General features: G+C 40.1%; 1 protein-coding gene across 1 annotated transcript; it reads left to right on the top strand.

Annotated features, from left to right (window-relative positions):
- Positions 1–3159: 3159 nt before the first annotated feature.
- Positions 3160–22223, top strand: aspscr1 (ASPSCR1 tether for SLC2A4, UBX domain containing). Its single transcript, XM_053335868.1, has 17 exons — positions 3160–3256; positions 3491–3546; positions 4154–4268; positions 6931–7031; positions 7899–7956; positions 8062–8135; positions 8306–8888; positions 10727–10786; positions 10947–11086; positions 11878–11959; positions 12049–12115; positions 12459–12521; positions 13516–13568; positions 18707–18758; positions 18880–18949; positions 19470–19657; positions 21861–22223. The coding sequence occupies exons 1-17, from the start codon at positions 3167–3169 to the stop codon at positions 21869–21871; spliced, it is 1863 nt and encodes a 620-aa protein (XP_053191843.1). The 5' UTR covers positions 3160–3166; the 3' UTR covers positions 21872–22223.
- The last annotated feature ends 1931 nt before the right edge of the window (positions 22224–24154 follow it).

The following is a 24154-nucleotide window of genomic DNA, read 5'->3' as shown; positions in this document are numbered from 1 at the left end:
ATTCACCTCTGTCTCTCTCTCTCTCCCAGGTGGACTCTAAAATGTTGCTGAAGTGGTCAGTCAGTCAGCTGTATGCCCTCTGAATCTCAGACCTCACACCTCTCCAGCTGCCGGCACCATGTGTTGTCTCGTTGTTGTCCGTCCAGTCTGATTTCAGCTTCCGTTTTGATTCTCGCTGAAGGAATCTGTCAAACTGCATATGGTTCATCCATGAAGTCATTCATATGGGGAACAGATTGTATGTGCTGTTTCCAGTCTACAGGCGACATTCTATTACTTGGGATACATTTCATTTCAGCACAAGGGTACAAAAATAATGTGCTTTCTCAATAAAATAATCAGCGGTTCAAGTTAATGTTTTCCTTCAGTGCAAAATATCCACTAGCTGCAAAGCTTAAACGGTAACAGCTTTTTGATATTTTAGAGAAAGGATGTTTTTCTCCACTGAGTCTGTCAAATATGTTTGCCATTGCAGACTTTTATTAAGTCAAGCAACATAATGTTAAGTGCTCTTCTTTCTATTCTGCCACATATGCAATGGTGTTTTTAAGAAGAACTTAATGAATTTGGGTTTTTTTTGCAAATATACATGTAATATGTTCAGTGCTGTGATTAAGGACAGGAATGATCCAAAACACCAACCGATGTGAATGTTCAATATTGAGGGATATATGAAGCAGCATTTAAGTTCTTTTAAATGTAAAAAAAAAAAAATCAAGTTTAACGTAGTTGAAAATGACAGTCTCATATTGTAGTTTTAGGGTAACAGTAGGTAGTAGTTGGCCCTACTGGGTAACTTAGTTGACAATTTATCTAGTTTAATATATAATTTCTGTGGTGAACAGAATATTTAAAATTTTGATTCATCAGTGCATAACACCTTCTTCCAGTCTTCAGTAGTCCATTGGTGGTGTTTCATGGCCCAGGCAAGCCTCTTCTTCTTATTCTGAAGTCTTCTCTTCACAGTTGAAACTGAGACTTGCTTACTACGACCACTCTGAAGCTGTGCTTGAAGCTGTTGTCCTGTGAGCCGCCTATCACGCAAACTGTTGACTCTCAGAAACTTGTCTTCTGACTCTGCTGTGGCTTTGGGTCTGCCAGACCTCTTCCTTTCAGAGTTTCCTCCAGTTTCTGAGTGAAACTGTACTTACTGACACCTTGACTTTCTTCACAATGTATCTGTAGGAAAGACCTACATTTTTAAGTGTTTTTGTATAATTTTCAGTTTTGGGTAACCTTCCTTTTTTTTAACCTCTGGCAGTTCACCACTTACCTTTGTACCATTTCAAGCTATTCATCGGACTTGAACTGCTTGAATTTCAATAAAAAACTGGAAAAATTGGGGTATTCTAAAACTTTTGACCGGTAATGTATATTTTAATGAAAATCATCCAAAAACTGTAAACCATAACAATGTACCTAAAGTTGACTGTCAATTTGATGATGCCCTATTATAGATTAAATATTGAAAAAGTTACAGTAACAGTTTTGGGACAAACCATTGTCTAGTTGTATAATTTCTGTTAGTAAACATATTTGACAGAACTTACTTAATTTAAATGTGAAACTCAGTTTTTTTAAAAGTACTCTTTTTCTTAGTATTCAGAACTTGAAATAAATAGAAATTCAATAATGTTTGAATTGTCATGGTATTTATTCATTACTCTGAAACCAAGACTCACTCCATGGAAAGTTAGTTTAGGAGCATCATGAAAATTTCAAACTAAATGAAACATACGGATAATATCACACACAGAATGTGTGTGATATTATAATATGCCTTCCCCATAATATTTAAAACATTATATTTTCAAAGAAAATAGTCAGTAAAAATATTAACATCAACAGACAGAGTGAAGGGTCTGAAAGCTTGTTCAAGACAAGGATAATGATCTCCATATTGTTTTTGATACTAATTGCTTGTTTTACTGGGATTTATTAATCTTTAGGACATGGGATCCATATTCATGGAACTAACCCTGCTTTTACTAAAAAAAGAATTAAAGAAATTGTTTAATTGAACTTCTTGATGTTTACCGACATTTTTACATAATCTGTACATTGGTGGACCAAGTGCATCGCTCTGCTCTTTTCCATCCCCCTATATGTTTCCATGTAAAGCCCCTTATGCCACAGAAGTATGTCAGCCATGTGTGGAAAATGTATTCTCAGCGCTGTCTAACATGTCCAAAATGTCCCAGATGTTGGGGTGTGGTGACGGCAAAGGCTCACATCATTTTCATATTCATCAGACATTCAGAGATCTCTTGATGAGGGATGGTATGCTTTTTGTTATCACTTAGAATATCTTATCTATATGGATTTGCAGTGACGAGGGAACAGAACCATGGCAGGAAAATGGATCCCTTCACTGTAGGGCCAACATTCAGGCCTGAACCCTTCTCGTGGTGGGTGCCATCCAAGCCATATTTATACCATATTCATAATGTGAGTACATTATTAATATGGTAAAGGTTGACTCATCTGACCATATCATACATCTATGACCAACCATAACATGTATGCACTTTGCTATCTCTGTAATGAGCCAGTAAGATGAACAGTGCCTAATGTCACAGAACACCTGCCTGAAAGCATCACATTTGTCACGTTTCTTCACTCATATTTTCACATTCAGTTATACACACACATACACTGATGCACTGATTATTATTATATCATATGTTTTATACTTTTTTATCTATTACTATTGCTTTTACAGTTTTAAATCCTTCTACTGTTTTTCTCCTTACTGCATTATTGAGGAGCTGAAACCACAGGTTTTTTTACTCTCTTATACTTTTGTAATGAGATGTAACAATATTTGAAACTTGAAACTAATTTTCTTCAGGTTTTCCTTTAGTTTGTCAGTTGTCTGTATGCATTTGTGTTTGCAATGTATGAAAGCTACACTAATGCAAGAAGAGTTTACATTTGTGGCTTGTGTGGAATGTATTTAACATGTGGATTATATTGCGGAATGTGTTTGTTTACTGTTTATTGTTTTGTTTTTGTTTTTTTAACTTTCAATGCTGTGAGCACCACGAACAAGACAAAAACCTCTTTCTAATCATTTGGACGGGTTGACCCTTTAATTCATGCTGTAGCTGCTGCCTGGGAGTCAATAAAGTTGATTCAAACAAACACTGTGACGTCACGAAACACAATGGCAGCCAGCGGTACAGCTGTGACGGTTCTTACTCCAAATGGAAGAAGACAAACAGTTAAAGTGTCTCCAAACACACCTTTATTACAGGTAACTAGTGTTTAGAGAACATGTGGTGTTTTCAGACCGGACTGGTATTTTTTTAAGCTGCTCTGCGTCAAAACCAAGGCTAAATGTTTCCCTCGGAGTTAGCTTGTGTGGCTAGCTGGAGTTAGCCAGTGACCGATCAGTTTTCTGATTCCCTGCGGATTAAATCAGAGTATTTAACACATTATGTTGCGCAGCTTCATTTGTGACAGTCCCTCTTCTGTTTGTCGTCCTCAGGTGCTGGAGGACGTCTGCAAAAAGCACGGATTTAACCCCGAAGATCACGGTTTGAAGTGAGCATCAGTTAGCTGCAGTTGTCACAGTGATGGCAGTGAAGCAACATTAGTGTCATTTTTTAATAATGGAGCTTAAATTAATCTAAATACACCTGAACACGTGAACAACCCACATGTGTGAACTGAATCTGAATCTGGTTTGACATGTGTGTGAGAAGTTAATAGTATTGAGTAATGGTTAGCTTCTGACATTTACCCAGTTAAATCAATTGTTAATGTAAATCATGTTTTATATCAGAGGTAGGTATATCTGAACAACTAAATAATAGCTTACTGTCTGTAAGAAATTCTACTGTAAGAAATATATTATTCCCCTACATCTCTCTATAAGTTGTCTCCAGTTAAGCTATCTTAAACACATATGTTTATGTTACGTTTAACCGAGAGGGATCCTGCTTTTCAATGTTATACATGTCTTATATTGAATGAATGAACTCACAGCTGTAGAGGAGAAATAGTTTGTCAAATTGAATGGAGCTTTTTAGTTTCCATTGGTGAAATTCGCAGTTTATGTTTATGTTTGAGCCTCAGATTCAGCCCCCATTTTTACATAAGGAAGACTGGCATACGCCATGACCCTCTCCTCTTCTGTCTTCACCTTCAGATTTCAGAGGACTGTTCTTGACCTCACGGTGCCGTGGAGGTTTGCCAACCTGCCCAACAATGCTAAACTGGAAATAGTGTCAAGTACAAGGAAGCAGGTTGTAGCGGACAGCCAGGTGAGTTGTGCAACTGTGTGTGTGTGAGAAAGCAGATGGAGAGTTTCACTTCACATAATGAAGTACAGTATATTGCAGTGTTAGTTAGTGTCACTGGAAACACAAGTACAGCAGCCTGATTTATAGGTCTGAACTAATAAAGCAGAAAAATGTAATGTAAAAATGTGTGGAACGTTGATTTGACAAGTTTGTAGTAATTCAATGCATTATAACTTGCCCAGGACACATTAATGCACTAGAATAATTAGCTGATGAACAAAAAATGTGACACTTTGAAACATATTTAAAATATTCTGTACTTCAAACACTAAACCAATAAATTGATTTACAGTCCAACAAATGAAATAATTGGCTAGTATAAAAGTATTGTGGCTGGTATTACAAGACTTACAAGAATATTAGCAACACTACTTGATGATACACATGTAACTGACAAGGAAAGAGATACCCAGAAAAAGGAAAAGATATTTATATTATAGTTATTTACAATAATGAATCAAACGTATGCTGCACTTCACATTATGAGGAGCTTTAATTTTCATAGAGTTGTTTCAAAATGTGACATTTAATAACAGACTCACTGACATCATGTGCTGTTGTTGTAATGTCAAACAGCCATAAACTGGACTAAGGCTGAATAACTGTCCACATTGTATCATGTTATTTTTTCCGTTCATGTTAATGATTAAAAAAAACTCCCAGATGATATCTAGTTTTCATCAACATCAATATTATTTCAGTATTTTTGTGTTCACTCAATATGTTGATTTTTACTGTCAGTACCTGTCAACACTTAAATTCTCCATCTGTGTAGCCAAGTTCACTTTGATCTGATCTGTATCTAAAAAAAATAAAAAAAATAGTTTGTAGCTGAGCTGTAGTTTCCTATGACATCATCTAAGCAAGTCACGCCTGGGTTTGATCTGTTGTTCTTGTTCATTTGATGGATGGTTGACTGTTGATACCTCACAGATTTTATGGACTCACACACCCTCACTCTTCTACCACAACTTATACACACACACACACAAGCACAGACAGACATACTCAGTCTTACCTAACATTGACCTCAAACAAACTTGTGTGTGAGAGGGTTTCGTGTTTGGCGGTTGACAGCCAAAGCTCTCCTTTCATCTCTCCCGGTGTGCCGACGTGCAGCATGCATCGTGTGCTGGACAACAGGATTGTTGAGTAAACATAAACAAATCGTAGAATGACTTCAGAGAGAGCGAGAGAGAAGAACAGAGACTGGCTCTGAGGTCTGGTGTTACTCATTTTCAGGCCAATCATTTTTCACTTTTATGGCCATAAAGCAACAGAGACAATTTTCCAACAGAACTACAACAAGAAAATAATCAAACTTTCTCCCGTCTAACAAAACACTGGAAACTCGCACAGCAAACCTGCACACATTTGTAAATGTGGAGAGCTTTGTTCAGAGTAGGGGATGTGGGGATGGTTACCATAGTACTTTGTAGTCTTTTCTTGTGTGGTTTTATTCCTATATTACTATTTTACTTACCTATTCAGGGACTATGGGAGGAAAATAGCAATATGATATAACCAGGTACATTACATCTCTCCTTGTTTTTATAAAGTAAATGTTCTTTGTACATTGTCCCCGTTCAATTAAAGAAAGTCAAATTCATACTGAGGTAGGCCCTCTTGAGCAGCTTAATCAAGTTCGATTATGAAGAATTTTCTCCTTGAAAAAAGAGCAAAGAACCTACAAATGATCACAGAGGAAGATTTCTATGCTTAATATTGTGAGTTTCCCTTTTATGCATTTAAGAAAAAGGCAAAAGTGAGAGGTAATTACTTATTTTTCATACTATTATTTTTAGCTTCTGTATTTTATAATGTTTAAAGGCAATTAAAATGTTTCAAATAAATTAAAGAAATGTCAGTGGGATACTTGAGTGTAATCTACTTGTTTAGTGTTAATTTACTGGTTTTTGTTTATGACTCTTAATACAGCTTGCATGTAATAGTTATTTTTATGCTCGTGGTCTGTGTTCCTGAAACACGTACCATGTAATGATAATGTTTCTAGATCAAATCCAGTTGTGGTCCTTTGTCACCTGTGTCACTCTCTATTAGCGTTCATTATCATAAATGCAAAAACAGCCACAAGACACATACTGACTTCTTAAAGGTCTCCTCTAGACAGTATTGTTGGCCTCAGAAGTTTAACTGGACACAAGTTGTCTCCTACTTCACTGTAAAGTTCACTCTCAGTATGTTGTGGACCAGAATTGGCTCCAAACTAGTTTTGATGTCACAAATCCTGCTTATAGGCCACACCCTTAAAATCAGATTTTTCACAGAGCACAGGCAAACTTTCTACTTTCAGATGAATGTAAAAACAAACTCATCAATCTGCACAGTGAAGCTCAAACATTCAACTGAAAGAACAAGAAGAGAAACAGTGGAGTGGAGGGGGACTTAAAATTCATCTCACAATCACTTTTAGTATAAGCATACTGTTTGCACTATGAGTTAGACATTGAGCTTGAGGGGTGGATGAACTCATGTTGATCTAGCATTTTCCTAATGTGATGTAAATAATTGAGTTTATAACTAACTCTAGTTTTAGCTAATGCGTAAAGTGTGTTTGTGGTCTTTGACATCTCTGACATTTGAACTACACATTATCTCTTAGGTGCGGATTGCGCTACAGATGGAGGATGGCTCCCGTCTGCAGGGTTCTTTTTCTTGTGGACAGAGCTTGTGGGAGCTGCTCACACATTTCCCCCAGATCAGGTGTGTTCATTTACACATGTACAAGGTTTGTGTGTACGTGCACTCTTGTACCCTCATCTTTGTAATGACCAGATTTGAATTTTTCAGATTAGATTCATAGGTTGTTTTGGGGTAATGGGTTTATCTTCTTTTAGACGAGCCATACAATGATGATTTCTGTCCAAATTAACAAATTATTTCATCAAAGACAGTGATCCACATTAAGACTGGGCAACAAATATATATAAATATAGATATATAGATATATAGATATAGATGTTGTCCAGCCCAAGTGTGGTGCTAAAACCTCTATACTAATATCTATATTAGTATAGAGGTACAAATGTATGTAACACTGTTTGATAACCTTCCCGCTGCTTCTCACTGACGTTTGAAGCCTTCCCACACAGTACTCATTCAAACACACACACACAAACAGCTGTTGCTCAGTAGTTCCAGCTGTGCGGTCCCAGGTGCTCATGCATCCGTCAATTCCTCATCTCATCTCTATTAAATGACATCACTCCACATCCTGATCCTTTTCCAAGGAAGTAAGGCTTCGATGAATGAATATTAGCCACACACCGTCATAAAAGCTCGAGGAATGTTGTGAAGCAAAGGGGAAAGCTTTGATTTTCAGAATTAAGGAGAACAATAGTAAAACATTTATGGTTCAATTAGTTTGTAGATGGGATTGTGCACACATGGTTTACACATGCAGACGGCGTGCTACCACATCACATGAGGTTTTGTTGTAAAATCACAGGGCTGATTTCCCTGAACAAGGGAAAGTCACTTCATTTGTTTTGTCACAGTTGATACAAATGAAAATGAACCGCCCATAACTTCACTCCTGCTGTTTATCTCAATGTCACCACCTTTCTCTAGCGTGTCAGAGCTGTCCGAGACAGGATCCATCCCCGCTTGTGTTTACATGAGAGACGAGGTATGCACTGTTCCTTTAACCCTACGTTTCTCAAGAGATGAAAGTGAGTTTTATGGTAACACAAATGTCTGCGTGTGTGTTACGTGCGTGTTTGTGTTTGTGTAGGTGAGTGGGGAAGAAGCGCTCAAGAAGGCCACTCTGAAGTCTCTGGGTCTGACAGGAGGAAGTGCTATTGTCAGGTACACAGCTGGTTTTCATATTTTCATGTGATTTATAGTATTTCAGACAAAAAAACGTTAATGTTGAGAATATAGATGTACTTTAAATTTAACTGTGAATAGAGTTGAAAATCACACTCACTTAATGCTTCAAAGTATGACATGAACTGCTGTTTACATCGCTCTTTAAGGTTTTTAGTCAAAAACAACAAAGCACCAGGAGAGGAAGATGAGGGGGAAGCCACTGAAACCGCTGCGGTGCCAATGACACCTGTTGCCAAGGAAAGCACACCTAGTCCATCGCCTCAGCCCGATCCAGCTCCACCACAGCCAGATACTTCAGCAACAAAAGTGCCAACTGAAAATGTAAGCCCTGCCATTCCAATGGAAACCCAACCTGCACCGAATCCTGCCTCTGCCACGAGCACCCTTCCTGTTGAACAGGAAGTGCTTCCAAACCCCCAAGATTCAGTTCGGCCAAAGGCTGCACCTGTCAGAAGAGGAATGCCAGAGGAGGACGGAGAGGAAGCGGGGCCATCAGGACTCAACTCACACCCTTCCACCTCCTCCTCCTCTCCTGCTCCTGCTCCTGCTCCCTCTGCCCCATTCATTCCCTTTTCTGGAGGTGGTCAGCGCCTCGGTGGTCCGGCGGGAGGTGCAGTCGGACGTACACTATCCTCATCGTCATCATCCTCATCACTGCCAGCTCTCACGTCTTCAGTAGAATCCCCCAAAGCCAAGAAAGCCAAATCCAGCTACGGTCCAGGCTCCAAGGTAAGACCCATATCCAGAAAACTGTCAAGGCAAATATATTTGTGTAGAATGATTGAATATTTTCAAATTATTCATTCAAGAAAACAATCTCAACACAAGTTCCATCGAGCCGAACGTTCAATTTTCTGAGTTCAAGTGCCTCTTGTCCACGTTGGTGTTAGGACTGCAGCTAATGATTTCTATCATAGGTTATGCAATTAGTTCTTCTATATGTCTATAAAATGTCAAAAAATTGTGAAAAATCTTGATTTCTGTTTACTAAAGACCAGAATACAACCTAATACCTTAAAATGCACCTGACCTGCCTTCTAGCACGTTGCAGTTATGTCAGATGGGCTTCGTTATCACTCAGTGACAAGCCTGCTAACTTCAGTTTTAGCCCTCTGCTAACTTAAATGTGAAAAAATGATTCAATGGCGTGGCTTGTCTGGACGTTCCAAATGTGATCGGATCAAATTCTGAGAGTGAAAAGAGTCAATTCACAGGGGTTGTGATGCCCAAAAAAAATGCATCCACCGTTATACAGCCACCCTTTTGACCACTAGTTGCACCCTGAGCTGACACACTGAGTCAAATCAAGTGAAGCCAAGCCGACACATGTTTGGAAAACCCCCAACAGAAACAACCACAGTGGCACTCCAGTTTCTAAACAACATTTGTGGTGTTGCATTAGAGACAGAGTGCAATTAAGTCCCGCCCACACCCACAGAGGAAAACAATTCATCGCTCTCCACTGACTTTGTATTGCGTGAAATTGTTACCGTGTATATTTTGTGACATAATACAGTAAACAAGCATCTCAAATGAGAAACATCAATTAACGCAATTGAATCATTCTTCAGAGTGACGTATCTCTCCAATCACTAATCACAGAACCACCTGAGTTCTCATTCAGATGTCACACCAACCTTGACAGACAGGGTGGTACGGAGCCCCCCCTCCCCCCAATACAAAAAGCCCCATGGAACTTTTAAACGTGGGAGTTGTTATTATCATTGCGATAATAACGTGAAATCCAATAATTTCCAAGATGGGAGCACATATCAAATGAGAGACTTTGCCAATTGCAACACCACACATTGATTATAGACTGGAATGCCCCTGTGGTTGTTTCTAAGTAGGAAGAACAAAAAGAAGATTTAAAACACCGAGTTGAAGAACATAAAAATGCCATCCGCACAAAGAATGTTGATTATGCTATGGCATCACATTATGTGCAAATGGGACATGGAAACCCTGAAACACAGAAAGTCATAGTGCTAGAAGTTGTTGAAGTTGTTAAAGAAGGACATTAGAGGCCCTCCCCCCTTTTGCATTTTACGCTTTTGACTGAGACCATATACCACCCATGCAAAAAGCCCTTCACAAGATGGAATAAGCACATTAAACCTGAAGTATCCAAAGAGGCATGTGACCACCACAAAGATATTCAGGTTACTGTCAAAGAGGACAGAAGAATCCAGAAAATGTTCAGATTAAGAAGTTGAAACTAGAGAACTTTGGCATTTTTATCTTAAAAAACGACTCGTAACAATTCTTCTAGTTGTGCAGCTCTAGGTGGCTTAAAAGTTTATCTCTGCTGATGTGATATGCATCTTAACCATCAGGCTACCATGGCAAGAAATCCTATACTTGCCCCCAAGAATAAGAATTGTCGACAAATCCTAGTTTTGCTCATTCTTGTGTTTTTGTTTGATATGCACACATTTCTGTAGATTACACACCATTTAGTTTGAGATTGAGAAATCATTCTTCACCTAAGAAACTGCAGCTGACAAAATCATTTCTCCTAGTAAGTAAGTGAGCATAACTTGTAGCCTTTTCTGTTTCCTTTGCAGCATCAAGCCACTGCCAACCAGCCAGATGAGGACATGGATCAGGGAGAGCAGTACTTGGAGGTAAACCTGCTTCCAGTGTTGTGGGTTTAAACCTCGAATGACACAATATTATCCCCACTCAGACCAGCTGTTTAAATTATATGCATAATCCTGATGTTACATGGAGTAAATAAAAACGTTAACACGGACACTGTCATTGACTCTCTCTCTATCTCTGCAGCCGGTGGAGAGGGAGCCTCTCATATATCACTTGGAGTCTATGTCCCATAAGTCGGATCAGCACGGAGATCTGCCCGACGAGTTCTTTGAAGTGACCATGGATGATGTGCGCAAGCGCTTCTCCCAGCTGAAGAGTGATAGGTAAGGAGAAGGAAGTGAATGGAAGCGCTTGGGTGACTTTGGTCAGAGGTCTGCGTGTGATATTTAGCATAAATACCTCGTTGCTGTAGAAACACGTCTGGATCAGATGTATTCCTGCTCTGTTTGTAACAGATAATTAGTCAGTTTGGCTCAGCTGTGTTTTGTCGATGTTTTACCCTTAATTGCAGAATACCAGGGCAGTGATGAGAGGCTATAGGCAGGGAGAACACTGGGCATCACCGTGTGTGTTTTTGAAGTTTTTATTTATTTATGAGCGCTTCTTCAAAACAGATGCGGACAAGTTTACTCTGCGCTCTCTGGATGTGGCCACAGCAGACCACAGCTGCTGAGATACTGTGTGTGTTCTTCTCATTCATAAGACAGCACGCACACTACAAAAGCCTCTAAATATGGCGTACGGGGGGTAATTAGTAAACCCAGTTTGTGGAGATGTTTATCTTGCAGCCATCGACCAAACACCGTCACGTGGAGGCCGCCACACATACATCCTTTAATCTCCGTCTGCACTGACTTAGCTGGCTGCCTCATGGCTACACTACTACCGTGTCGATGACTGCAATTACCAAGGGTGGAATTAAGCCAACCACAGCAATTCGCCTCAGCCTCTGACACGCTCACACGCATACACGGCCACACACGAGTGAGGCTAAAGGATGAAGCATTGACTTTCGTTTTTTTGCTGATCATCATCCCCATCGTCAATTCTGCTTTTTATGTCACAGCTCGCTTCATTATGACTTTGTCCATCTTTTTCTGCTTCCGTTCTGCAGGAAGTTACTGGAGGAGAGTCCACTCATGACTAAATCTCTGAGAGAAGCTCAGATGAAGGAGAAGATGGACAGATATCCCAAAGTGAGTGCAAGTCATCACAATCCTACTTTGAAACATGCGTATTTGTTTGTACAGACTTTAATTAAAACATTGCCACTGTGTGTCTCCAGGTGGTCCTGAGGGTCCAGTTTCCAGACAGACATGTTCTACAGGGCTTCTTCAGGCCTCTGGAGACAGGTGTGTGTGTGTGTGTGTTTGTGTTTGCATGCGTGTGTGTGCGCATTGTGGAGAGTGTTCATTTCAGCTGGGCTAGCCACAGGTATGGCTGCAATGTTAAAGCTACTTGTGGCTCACTCACCACATTTATGACTGAAGCCACACCAGAGAGAGAGAAAGAATGAGACAGGTCTGTAATTCCAGGGATTAGATTCACCTCAACCCTAACGGCAACACAACAAGCAGCAGAACAACAAATCTGAGGGAAATTCCATCTAAAAATGAAATGCAGGGACTGATGTAGGTGCAAACCAAACCCTTTCTTTATGCACAAATCAATTTTCTCTGTTTGTCTTGTGTGCAGTTGGTGCCGTGAAGAGTTTTGTGAGGAGTCACTTGGAGGATCCTCAGCTCAGTTTCTATCTGTGTAAGTGTCACTTCATTTCCACATAATAAATCACATCATCAAGTTTGAACATTTATGTTACTATGAAGCCATGTTTCTTGCTGGTTTTGGCCAACTTAGATATATTTGATAGTTTTAGACATCATTAAGTAACTGTTGAGTTCTCTGAACTTTGCTACAACAAAGTTTAACAGGTCAAACATTAAACAAACCAACAGTTTAGCCAGATTATGGATTACTAATCCACTTTATTTGGTGGTGAAACTAAATATAAGCAAACTAACAAGTACAGAGGGCCTAAGTTGAACCAGTAAACATGTCTGTAAACTGAAACAAAAGTGTATAATGGATAGTTATTAATTTAACTGTTTATCTTTGTTTTCTCACCCAAGAAGTTTGGCTTATTTAGACGCTTATTTAAAAGCTGTCTGATTTCTTTTTAGCAATGTCGCTAGGTTTTCTGATCTCCTGAATACATTTCATCAATACAGTTTTATATAACTGGTAGAAGTGATTCCCAAAAACTACAACAGTTAAATCCAAGTTTTAATAAATTGGTGTTAACCTTTAAATTTCATTTTTAAAACTCTGTCAGCACTTTTTTTTGTCTTTTATTTTCTTATTGTTTACATTTTACAGATTGTGCCTTTGTTTTTTTTCTTTTCTGTATATCCAAACATTGGCTGAGATTTACAGTAGTTTGATGACTGAAGTCAAATTGATCTGTAATGACTCAGGTTTATCTACATAGATTTTCTACTGTGTTACAACATTATTTGAGTCTCAGTTGCCTTAATTAAAGCTCCTTAAAGCCATTCAGCCTTCCTCTTGCATCCGACAAAACGCTGGTCTTAGATGAAAGCTCATCATATTCTATTGGGAAGGTTTGAAATTAATCAATGGCCACACTTTCCAATCCCTCCAAATTTTCCCGTAATGACTTGAGATAAGATTTTACCAACAGTGACGTGTCCAGTTTTTAATTTCTTTTCTTGTAAAAAAAACTTTCTTTCAGTCATCACGCCCCCTAAAACCATTCTGGACGATCCTTCAGCGACACTTTTCCAGGTAAGAGCTCTCACAGTGTTGTGCGAGTACGCAGGCAGCACAACAATAAACAGAAAAACCGGACTCCGGCAAACCACATCACAGTCACACCCCAGAAAACAACAACTTTGACTCCCCCCATGTTTGAAACTATCTCCACACACAGGCACACACACACACACACACACACACACACACACACACACACACACACACACACACAGAACACGCAGACTGTAAAATGTATCGGCTGGTTCCTCTCTCTTCTTCAAAGCCTCGCCACATTCCCGTTCTCCCCCTCTTCTCTCGCTCCTACACGCTCTCAAAACTTGTTCCCCCTCTCCACTGTCCTTGACCCCAGCTGGGCTTGATTTTTCCCAGACTGGCACATGGGGTTAATACAGGCCTCACTTTGATCTTAACACACACACACACACACAGACACTCTCACGCACAGAGCAACGGGCAGACTCGATGCTTTGTTGCCTTCAAGTTCAGAGCGATTCTCATGCTGAAACAGATGAGAGCGAAGAGATGCAAGCAAACAACGGGGAGAAAACCCCCCCCCCCCCAAAGTTGTTCTCTACTACGTTTTTTCACTGTGTTCCTAAACGCCTCACCAGCTCTCCCTGTCGTCTTTCATTTATAGATGTATTATTTTGGGATAACTAGAACTTTTTTTTTTTTTTTTTTGTCGTCAGCGCTGTGCTCCTTATTTTCTCTTTTTGATACTCTGACTCAACCTGAAGCAGCGCGTGGGGGGAAGAAGGAGAGGTGGAGGCAGAGAAAGTTGTTTGAAGTGATATCTTTGATGAGGAACAAGATTCAGCTCCACAGAGGGGCCGGTACCAAAGATAACGATCCTCTAAAGCACACTTTGAAATGAGCGCGTGTGTGTGTGTGTGTGCATGCGCCCTTTTCTCGCACCATGACCTCTCTGTATGTGATGTTCTGATGCAAGTCACCCGTCCCTCTTTGTTTTTCATCTTTTGTCCCTCTCTGAGCTCCCCCGGCTTGTTTTCCTCTACACGTCCCTCTCCTGTACCCCAACTCAAACTTTCTCTCTTTTCCTCTCGTCCCCTCCTCCTCCTCCTCCTCCTCCTCCCGCCTCCACCTCCACCAGCACTACTGTCCCTCTGTCCGACCCTCTCTTGTGCCTCACTCCCCTCCAAAGCCCCTCCCCTCACCCCCATGTCTCTATCCATTAGGGACTTAAAAGCATTAAAGCGCACAAAAACAAAATCTTTAATCCTCTTGGTGTCATGTCACACAGACACACACACACACACACACACACACACACACACACACACACACACACACACACACTGTCTGTCTCCGTTTTCCTGTCTATACATCAATCTTTGACACACACACACACACGGAATCTTTAATCTTTTTTTGTCATGTCACATAGACATGAGCACACATGCATATGTACTCTCTCTCTCTGTCTCTGTCTCTCTCTCTCTCTCTCTCTCTCTCTCTCTCTCTCTCTCTCTCTCTCTCTCTCTCTCTCTCTCTCTCTCTCTCTCTCTCTCTCTCTCTCTCTCTCTCTCTCTCTCTCTCTCTCTCTCTCTCTCTCTCTCTCTCTCACACACTCGCACACTCGCACACTCACGCACACACACTTTAATCACTTTGTGTCATGTCAGGAAAGGAATGTTTCCCAACCCAGCAGCCCTTTGATACCTCCCTCATCCGTCTCTCCCTCTGTCTTCCATCAGGATCCGTTCTGCCTCTCTTTCTTTCTCTCTCTCCATTCCTCTCTCTCTCTCTCCCTCTTATATGTTTTTTTTATACTGTCCCTCTCTCCCTCTCTCTCACTCATACACACACACACACACACGCACACGCACAAGTCGTCCCGAGTGGAAGGGTTAGGGTTAGGGTTAGCAGGAATGCCCGTTGTTCCACTGTAACACATTGTTTCCTCCTCACAGAGCTGTGATAATAGCAATTAGGCCAGCGTGTCCCAATTTAGCAGCCAACAAGGGGGGCGGAGGGGCAGTATGTGTAAAAGGGGTTGTAGTGGAGGTAAACCCACCTAATCCCACCTTCTCTTTTTACACTGCTGACTGGAGTCACATGCACAATGTTTTACTGAGCAGCTAACACTAACTTCCATCATTTTTTGAGACATGTTGATTTTATTTGCGTGTCTCAATATCAAAAATCACAAATGTTTCAATGGATTTTACAATCTGTACAGCATCACAGCATCCTCTATCTTTTATTCAAATAAGAACACCAAAAAAACAAACCTGTTTAACAAGGAAGAAATGGAAGAATCCACAGAGCAGGAAGAGCAACAGCAGAGGAATCCCACTCCCAGAACAGACAGATGGACAGAATAGACCAAAGTTACAGTATAATTATAGATAGATTAATGACATATATGAGTTAGTGACCATTCATAAAGACGCACAACACTACTGTTGTAACTTTGTTAACCTTTCGAGCTTCCACCATTTAAAATACTTCAGATGATCATAATTGCTGTTGCCAGCACTCTTTTAAATGTTTCAAGCTGACAGCATATGAAACAAGTCTTGTACAAGATCACTTGATGGATAAATACATGATATTATGCAAACAGACTGAGAACAGATCATGTAGTGACTTTGTCCTAGACTTAAAAAAAGCCACTTAAAAAGCTAATGTGAGTTTTTGTTGTGACGCATGCTTCAAATAAAATTCCCAGTTTGTCGATGATCAAAGCTCAGATTTATTGTACAGACTATTTCAGTTCACCGCGGTTACAATGTACAATACCACCAGTATTGTCCATTGTAGCCTTCTTACACAAAGTAGACCAAACTGTTCCACTAAAATGTCCAAAAAGAAAATAAGTGGGAATGAAACAAAGGCTCAAACACTGTATGTCTCTCTAATAAATCAGCAGCACCTGAGGCTGATTAAGCTTGATCTTCATAAGAACAACTCTTAATTAGCCCAATACAAGACAGCGCCGCCTGTTGGTCGTAGGTGAAAACGTAAAGTACACAAATATACACGCATGTAACAAAGTGGATCCTACTGATAATAATAATTGTAGGAATAGTCATTAAATATGATAAATATTTAAACGTAAAATGTAAGAAGAGAAGATGTTTTCCAGAAGCTAAAGATACTTTATTATATATTATATTAAAATGATATTAAACTCAGAAAAGCAGCAAATCTTCCCATCTGAGAAGCTGAAAAGAGAGAATGGGTGACAGTTAATAAATGATTAATTTGATTATTATTCATTAAAACACGATAGAGTAGTTCCCTAATTTTCTTTATATTGATGAGTAGTTGTGGCACTAGATGGCATCACTGCTCAACACACGAGGGAGTTATTCAATCTTTTTTTAAGCTGATATACTTTGAAGAAATACCTGGAATTTATTTTTACAAGGAAGCAGGATGTAGACTTTATGAAACATTTGACAAGATACTTTCGTTATTTATTGTAATGTTTTTTTAAAGCTACTCAGCTACACTCGCCCCTGCTGGAGAAGAAACCGCTCAGACGAGTCCAACAACAGGCTGGGAAAGATCAGTTCAGCTTTTGGATATAATCTGGATCCACTTGATGCTCTCCTGGCAATAAAGAGAAACACGGCAAAAATTCAGAGCATCTTCAACAGTAGACAGTGTCTGTACAAATACAAAACTCAGTGTTGCTGTATAGCAAATATTCGTCTCGTTTACTGTAACACCTTTAAATGTTCACAGGTGCTGCTCAGGGATCTTTGCCACTTGGAAATAAAAAAGCAAAGTGTAATTAATAACATAACGACTGTTTTCCATAATACCAAAAAAGTGATAAGAGCTGCTGTCATTAATGATATTAGTAACATCTAACAAGTCAAAATATCTGCTGTGAAAAAGGTTGCCTGTTATAAGAAGATACATTATACGTTGAATGATGATCACCTGCGTCTAAACAAGGGATTTTAAGTTTCAATTAAGTTGTATCTAGAGGGTTTCTCACCCCACACTAATCAATATAAAAACAGAATACACTGAATAACAAGAGGTACAGGGTGGCTAGTCAATTAAACAGAAAAATACACAGGTAAAGTTCATTGCACAGGGATTTGTGTGCAGATGTGTAAAATAAAAAAACAAAAACACAAAACAAATGTCAATTATTAGAAAAGTATTGAGACTGTGTTTCCTCAAAGAAAATTTTTTGTTTCATCTTGTGTTTTTTACCTCAGCCTCACTGTGGTTGAGGTGTATCTGTTATCTTTTCTATGGAGAATATAACTATAATAATAATAAGGTCTGTAGTAGGTGGATTCTCTAACATAGAGATCTTCAGGAAGTAGATCAGTATTACACAAACCATTACTGTAGTTTTATTTCTCTGATGAAATAGATCCTCTTTTAGTATTCATAAAACATTACAAACCCAATGAGTTTCAGAGTTTAGTCTGGTTTATGTATATATTTTAATTTATATATATTACAAATCACTGTGAGCAGTTTAGGCTAGTTACAGTACCAGACCAAAAGCAGAAATCACTCTTTGATGCTTTTTTCTTGACAGTACATTTAATGTTTATCTCTGTTTGTGTTTTTTTGGGGGGCGGGGGCTGCTGACTGACTGCTCATCTTTTTTATTTACCACTGCATCATTGAAAACAACTCAGCTCCTGCTTCCATTCTCTCCTGCGTCTCTCATGTGTTTCTGCCAACACGCGCATGTGTCGAGGACTGTTTTCCTTTAACCCGCTCTGTTTGTCTCCGTCCTATTAGAGTCACAGACATGTGCCCCGCTTGCCTGCCTGTCTGTCTGTGTTCCTACCTCATAATTGTACAGTTGATAATATCTGCCTGCGACTGGTCCATTATAACCATTAAGACTATCACCAGAGAGGAGTGTTGTGCTTCAGGGGTGAAAGTGTTTCCACTAACCATTTGATTGGTGCTCATTTTGTGGTCTGCTTCAAAGAGCCACGGTTACTGGTTCAGATCCCCAAGCAATGAATCATCTTCAAAAATGAACTTGACTTTGGCTTGGATGTGGTGGCAGCACTTGGTTTGCGTGTAGTAGGAGACGGTTTTGTTTGGATTTTTCCATGTTTTGCAGAGAAATTGAGTTGTGTGCCAAACATTTTTTGACTGCTTCTGTTCACTTCTGCTTCTCTCTCTATCCGCAGGCCGACCTGTTTCCTGGTGCACTGGTGTACTTCGGCTCCAACGTTAAGACAGGTTTCTATCTTTTTTTCTTTCTTTTTTTTCCCCCTCATATGCAGAGAATTAGATACTGGTGTATTACTGAGGAATGTAACACAACAAAACAATAGTTTGTTTGTGTGCGTTTCCTCCACAGAATCTTACTTAAAGAGGGAACTGCTGGGATCCACTGTCTCGGCCTCGCAAGCAAATGAGTCCATAGCGAGGTATGTGTGTGTGTGTGTGTGTGTGTGTTTAAATGTGCGCTTGGTCGTGCATGCCTTTGGTTGTGTATGTGCACTTGTATCCCGCGGCAACCAGCCTATTTTCCTGTCACAAAGCTGTCATCATTGGAATCCCTTTGAGGTTTCGCCTAAACAGCAGGTGCCCCCATGCGCCCTCATTTCCTCCACAAACACACACGCACGCACGCATACATGCACACACAAACGCACAGACCATTTTTCCAGTCCTTCTAAAGATAGAGCCTGTTTCCCAAAACTGACCCCCACCTGTTGTCCTTTAGCTTCTTTAATAAGGTCATCACCCCTCCTCTTGTTTTAGATCTTTATCTCCCTCTGTTGTTTCATTTCTGGCACGGCTCCTCCACCAGCCAAACAACGCAGCTCTAAGTAGACACATGAATTCCTCAGAAAACAAAAAACAACAGCCTGCACTCCTCCAAAGGAGTTTCACCCAAAGAATCCAAAGATTTCACCCTTCCTTTTTTTCCCCCCTCCACCTCAGCTGCATGCCCAGGTCTGCGACACCCGCCTCCACCTCTGTGGCCTCCCAGGAGCCACTGTCTCCTCCACAGCCGACAGCAGACGCTGGCGGCTCCACACAGAATGGGCGAGACCAGCCTGAACACACCCAGGCTGCTAAACCCAACAGATCTGACCCAGGCAAGGTGCCCAAGTGGCTCAAGCTTCCAGGTGAGGATGGGGCAGGATTGAGAGCGCATACACACGCACACACACACATGCACTAAATCACTTCCACACTCATTTTAGTTGCTTTGACACAAAAAGTTTGGATCAGTCCATTTTTAAATAGATGTTCTTGTGTTCAGTTTTACGTCATTCCAGTCTTCAGTGACTATTTGCAACAAACCAAGAGCTGTAAGCATGTAATTGATACACACTGAAAGGAAATTCATTCATTGGACAGTTTTTAGTGACTTTCATCCTGTATGATCAGTTCTACACATGGGGAAAATTAAATTCCAGTCACTGGTGGCAGGTCATGCTGCACTTTATTGCAACATACTGTGTGTGTTTATTTATCTTGAGCTTACCTTATTTTACTTTGAGGAACAGGAACCTCTTTTTCACTTTCTGATTAACCAGAGAAAAACCCAGCACTCACCTGGGACACACATTTGTGTTACAGTGGTCACCAAATAATTTTCTGTAATTTCCTTAACACTGGCCAGAAGAGTGATTTAATACTACTTTAGCTCATGAATCTGTGCTAAAATCACATGTCAACTATCATAAGATTCTCTGGTTTATCTGCTTTGCTTTCACACCAGAAATGAACTGAACAAGGGTCAACACAGACAGTGACTGACTGAGTCCCTTCTTTTCTTGTAGTCTCCTTTAAGTCCTTACCAGAGTTTGATTGACAGCTTTCACACCAGCCCTAATGTACCTAACCAATCTGTTTGGGTCGATGTTTGAGTTTGTTTGTACTAAACCAAACGTGTACACACTCAACCCAGTCATCCTTCCCAGAGATCACTTTATTTTTTCTTCAGTAGAAAAAGGACAGAAAGCTTTTAGCCACAAGATTCTTGACGTAGTAAATACACACACACACACACACACACACACACACACACACACACAGATGCACACAAACCCCGAACCACAGTCAATAGGAAATGGCCGTTTGAAAGCAGAATTCCTCATGACTCAGAAGATAAGGATGCATGTAAGGGTGAACCAATTAGTTCAGGATGGTCACCCCCTCTGGCCCAGGAGACCACTACAGACACTCTGAGCCCAGAGAGAGAGCCTGCTGCTGGGCCACATCACACAGCTCCAGCCCCTGTGGTCAGCCCAGGCTCGGCACTTTTCTGTTGTTCTGTTGTGGTGATTCTGGCGGTCATCATATTGATGTTTTTGTTTAGAATATTGCTCCCTTTTCTCTCTCTGGACGTCTTGTTTTTATGTGCGCTTTATTTCTGGCTGATCTCCGTGTGTGTCCTCTTTAGAAAGTTGTGGCTGGTTTCTCTTTCATGAGGAAAGTTAAAAGAAAAAGACGAAGGGGAGGGGGGCTGAATTGGAAATTATGGACTCCATGTGTGGAACCCTACAGGGCGCGCACACATACACACGCACACACACACACACACACACACACCATTACCCACCATTCCCCACACTTTATTACCTGTCGTAGTCAAAACGATCTCTCAGAGTGTATCAACTCTTATCTTGATTCCTCCAGGATGCGTCGACACACTTTGAGACATCATTGACTATGACAGACATATCCAGAAGCTCATCTGAATAAAAGCAGAAGCTCCTTCCAACATCCTGATGTTCGGCACTGTGTCAATGTTGACTGCATTTATTATTCATAACATATTGCGTGGGGTGTTTTTGAATAATAGATCTCTCTGATGATACAGTGCTTTTACTTTTAGACAATTTTTCAAAAGTCATGATTTTTTTCTTTTAAATGAAGACTTATAATAAATCTGTCGCATACTAGTTATGTCATATGTGAGTTACTTGTAGCATATGCAAAAACAGCTTATTTAAAAAATTCAAATATACACTTGTATTGATCAGATTATGAGGTTTGATGAGGAAAAAATGACACTGGCAAGCTGCAACAGCATCAGACTTTTTAAATAAGATGTAATGCAAAAAACCCGTTTGGATTGCAACATGTTGATTAAAGCAGATGTTTCAGATCATGTCAGTAAAGAGATCTCATTTCTCAGTTGTGTCGTGTTTAACTAAAGTTCAGCAAAATAAACTAGAAAAAAGGGGAATAATCCTTCTCAGAATAAAACACTTTTTTTCTGATTTTCTTCTTTTTTTTTTTTTTTACAAATTGTTACCAATGCTAAAAAAATGTTGTTGATGGACAGGGCTCTTAACTGCTGTCTTCTGTCTCCTGCAGGTAAGAAATAAGACGGCTGCTGTCTGTTGACGAGATAACTGACGACCACAGACGTTTTGACAAACTCTGCCTTGCACATTTGAGTACCGCACTTAAGTCTTTGCTGCGCTGCTGTAAAGGCTCAACATTTTGACTACAGTGGACTTTGACCCATCATGGAGGGTACACCTGCACTCAAATAGGTGTTAAAAAAAAACTGTCAAAATGATAAAAAAGAGTGAATATTTCATTTGCCAAGAAGGTTGGTGTTGATGTGTTTTATTCCAGTTGATCTCTGGAAGAAAAGGAGTGCTGAGAGAGGTTGTTTTTATTCTGCACAGCTTAAAAAAAGAAAAGTAGAATAAGTGATTAAAGATTGTTGTTGTAAAAATGTGTCTCATATTGTCTTGAATCATTTAAAAACCCAATGAAGCAATCTCACCTCAAGGTCCATTTAGTAACTGCTTTGTTTTGGAATTTTCAATCAGATAATCTCCATCAGCAGACCTAGATGTTAAAATTAAATATTTTTTTCTGGACAATAGAAAGGATAAGACTGGTTCATTTTTAAAAATATTTTTCTCATTATCAATAAATCTCATGTGAAGAGCCAAACCAACAATGAACTCATCCTACTTATAAGTATTGTGTCTGTATCCAAAGGCTGATGTATTGAATTCTTCTGTGCCGTAGGACTCGGTTGCCGTCCAAGAACCATTAAAAAAACATCGATGAAGTCACACAGCTGCACTGGGTGACACGTTCACTCACCCCAAAGATTACAGTCACGTTAGTTTGTTTAGAAACGGCTCCAAAGATTAATAACAGCCATCACATTTTCAGTCTCTGGAGAGTAGTTCTGTGTAAGGCAGACGCCGCCGCACATGTGGAGGAATGCTGCTCCAGAGCTTTGATAGTTTGATCACAACCTCTTGACTTTGCGCTATGTTGTATAAGAACTTCTGATTATCGAAAGGAAAGTGCATTATCTGAAGATTTAGTATTATGTGTCTTCTGTGGCAATTATTGAAATGATTAAAATGACACAAAATGAAAGCTGACTGAAAACATATTCCTCAACTTCATTGTATCAGTACATGCTCTGTCTTTGTAGGGCAGTAAAAATACAAAGCACCTGTATTTCTGTTTGTAGGACATATATATAAAGTCATAGATAAATATAATTGGGTGTATTTGAGGTTACACCTGAGAGAGGTTAGCTGCCCTGTCTTGTCACAGCACTATCAGAGACCAGAGCGAGTTAGTAAGCAAGTGAAGGACGGTGTGTAACGGCACATCCACATTTTTCAGGTGCCTTCTACGAACCATGGAGACCGCAGCTGTGACAGACCTCATGATCCATAAATTCCTGCGGCCTCTGACACTCGCATGCCTTAACTTTACAGTGTCTAACCGTCCACTGATGATAGTAAACAAGCAGCCATATTTTCACAAGTTGTCATTGTCACACACACACACACACACACACAAACACAACACACTCAATATGGCTTCTGCCCAGCTGCCTCCTCATTCAGTCTTTTAGCTGCAGGAGGGACTTCAAAAAGAGGCCGAACACAGAGGGGAGCTGCGTGTATGTATGTGTGTGTGTGTGCGCATTCCACCAACTTGTCTCACACACACACACACACACCCTCTCTCTGTCTTCCTTTTGCAAATTAATTACTTCCAACTGCCCCTGGAGTCTTTGATGCCAAATAAAGCCGCAGGCACTTAGAGAGGCAGTTTATGGAGTTTGTGTTGGTTGTGTGTGTGTGTGTTCATATTACTCAACTCTGATGCAGACAAACAACCTTGTAAACAAGAGATTTGAGTTACCCCTATCTCAAAGGTGTCTTATCTTTTCCTTGATTTATTATAATGTCAAATTTGAATCATTTGCTTATTGTACAGACAGAGTTGGGCATTCAAAGGCTGTGTAGTGTAGTGAGTAGCTGTTGTGAGCACATGGGGCCCCCAGGGTACTTTAGCTGTGCTGGACTGCTGCTTTGTTGCAACAGCGCCCCTTGGTGGCTACTGTGGGGAAGACAGACGTCTCCTCAAGATCATAACTGACTTGGAAAGAGGAGCAGTGTTTTTACTTTAGTTGATGTTGTGTTTTTTTAGAAATATCCTACAGTCATTATGGGTAAGAGGCACAATAAAAATGTGTAAAAGGTTGTTGCTTAGGACCAAATCAGAAATGTACAACCTGCACCTGTACATCCCAACATTTAAAAAAAAAAGCTCTTTAGTATGTTGTAGTATAATCTGTAAATCAGTTTTTTCATGTATATACACTACAGGTCTTTCCT

This window comes from Scomber japonicus, chromosome 2 (assembly GCF_027409825.1).
Source record: "Scomber japonicus isolate fScoJap1 chromosome 2, fScoJap1.pri, whole genome shotgun sequence".
NCBI classification, from domain to species: domain Eukaryota; kingdom Metazoa; phylum Chordata; class Actinopteri; order Scombriformes; family Scombridae; genus Scomber; species Scomber japonicus.
This window is presented reverse-complemented; position numbering and strand designations above follow the sequence as displayed.

Excerpts from the sequence above, each read along its gene's own strand:
- aspscr1 (XM_053335868.1), top strand. The coding sequence starts at position 3,167 with ATGGCAGCCAGCGGTACAGCTGTGACGGTTCTTACTCCAAATGGAAGA. Across the intron at positions 7,032-7,898 it reads ACACATTTCCCCCAGATCAG|CGTGTCAGAGCTGTCCGAGA; the intron begins GTGTGTTCATTT and ends ACCTTTCTCTAG. Across the intron at positions 11,087-11,877 it reads TCCCAGCTGAAGAGTGATAG|GAAGTTACTGGAGGAGAGTC; the intron begins GTAAGGAGAAGG and ends TCCGTTCTGCAG.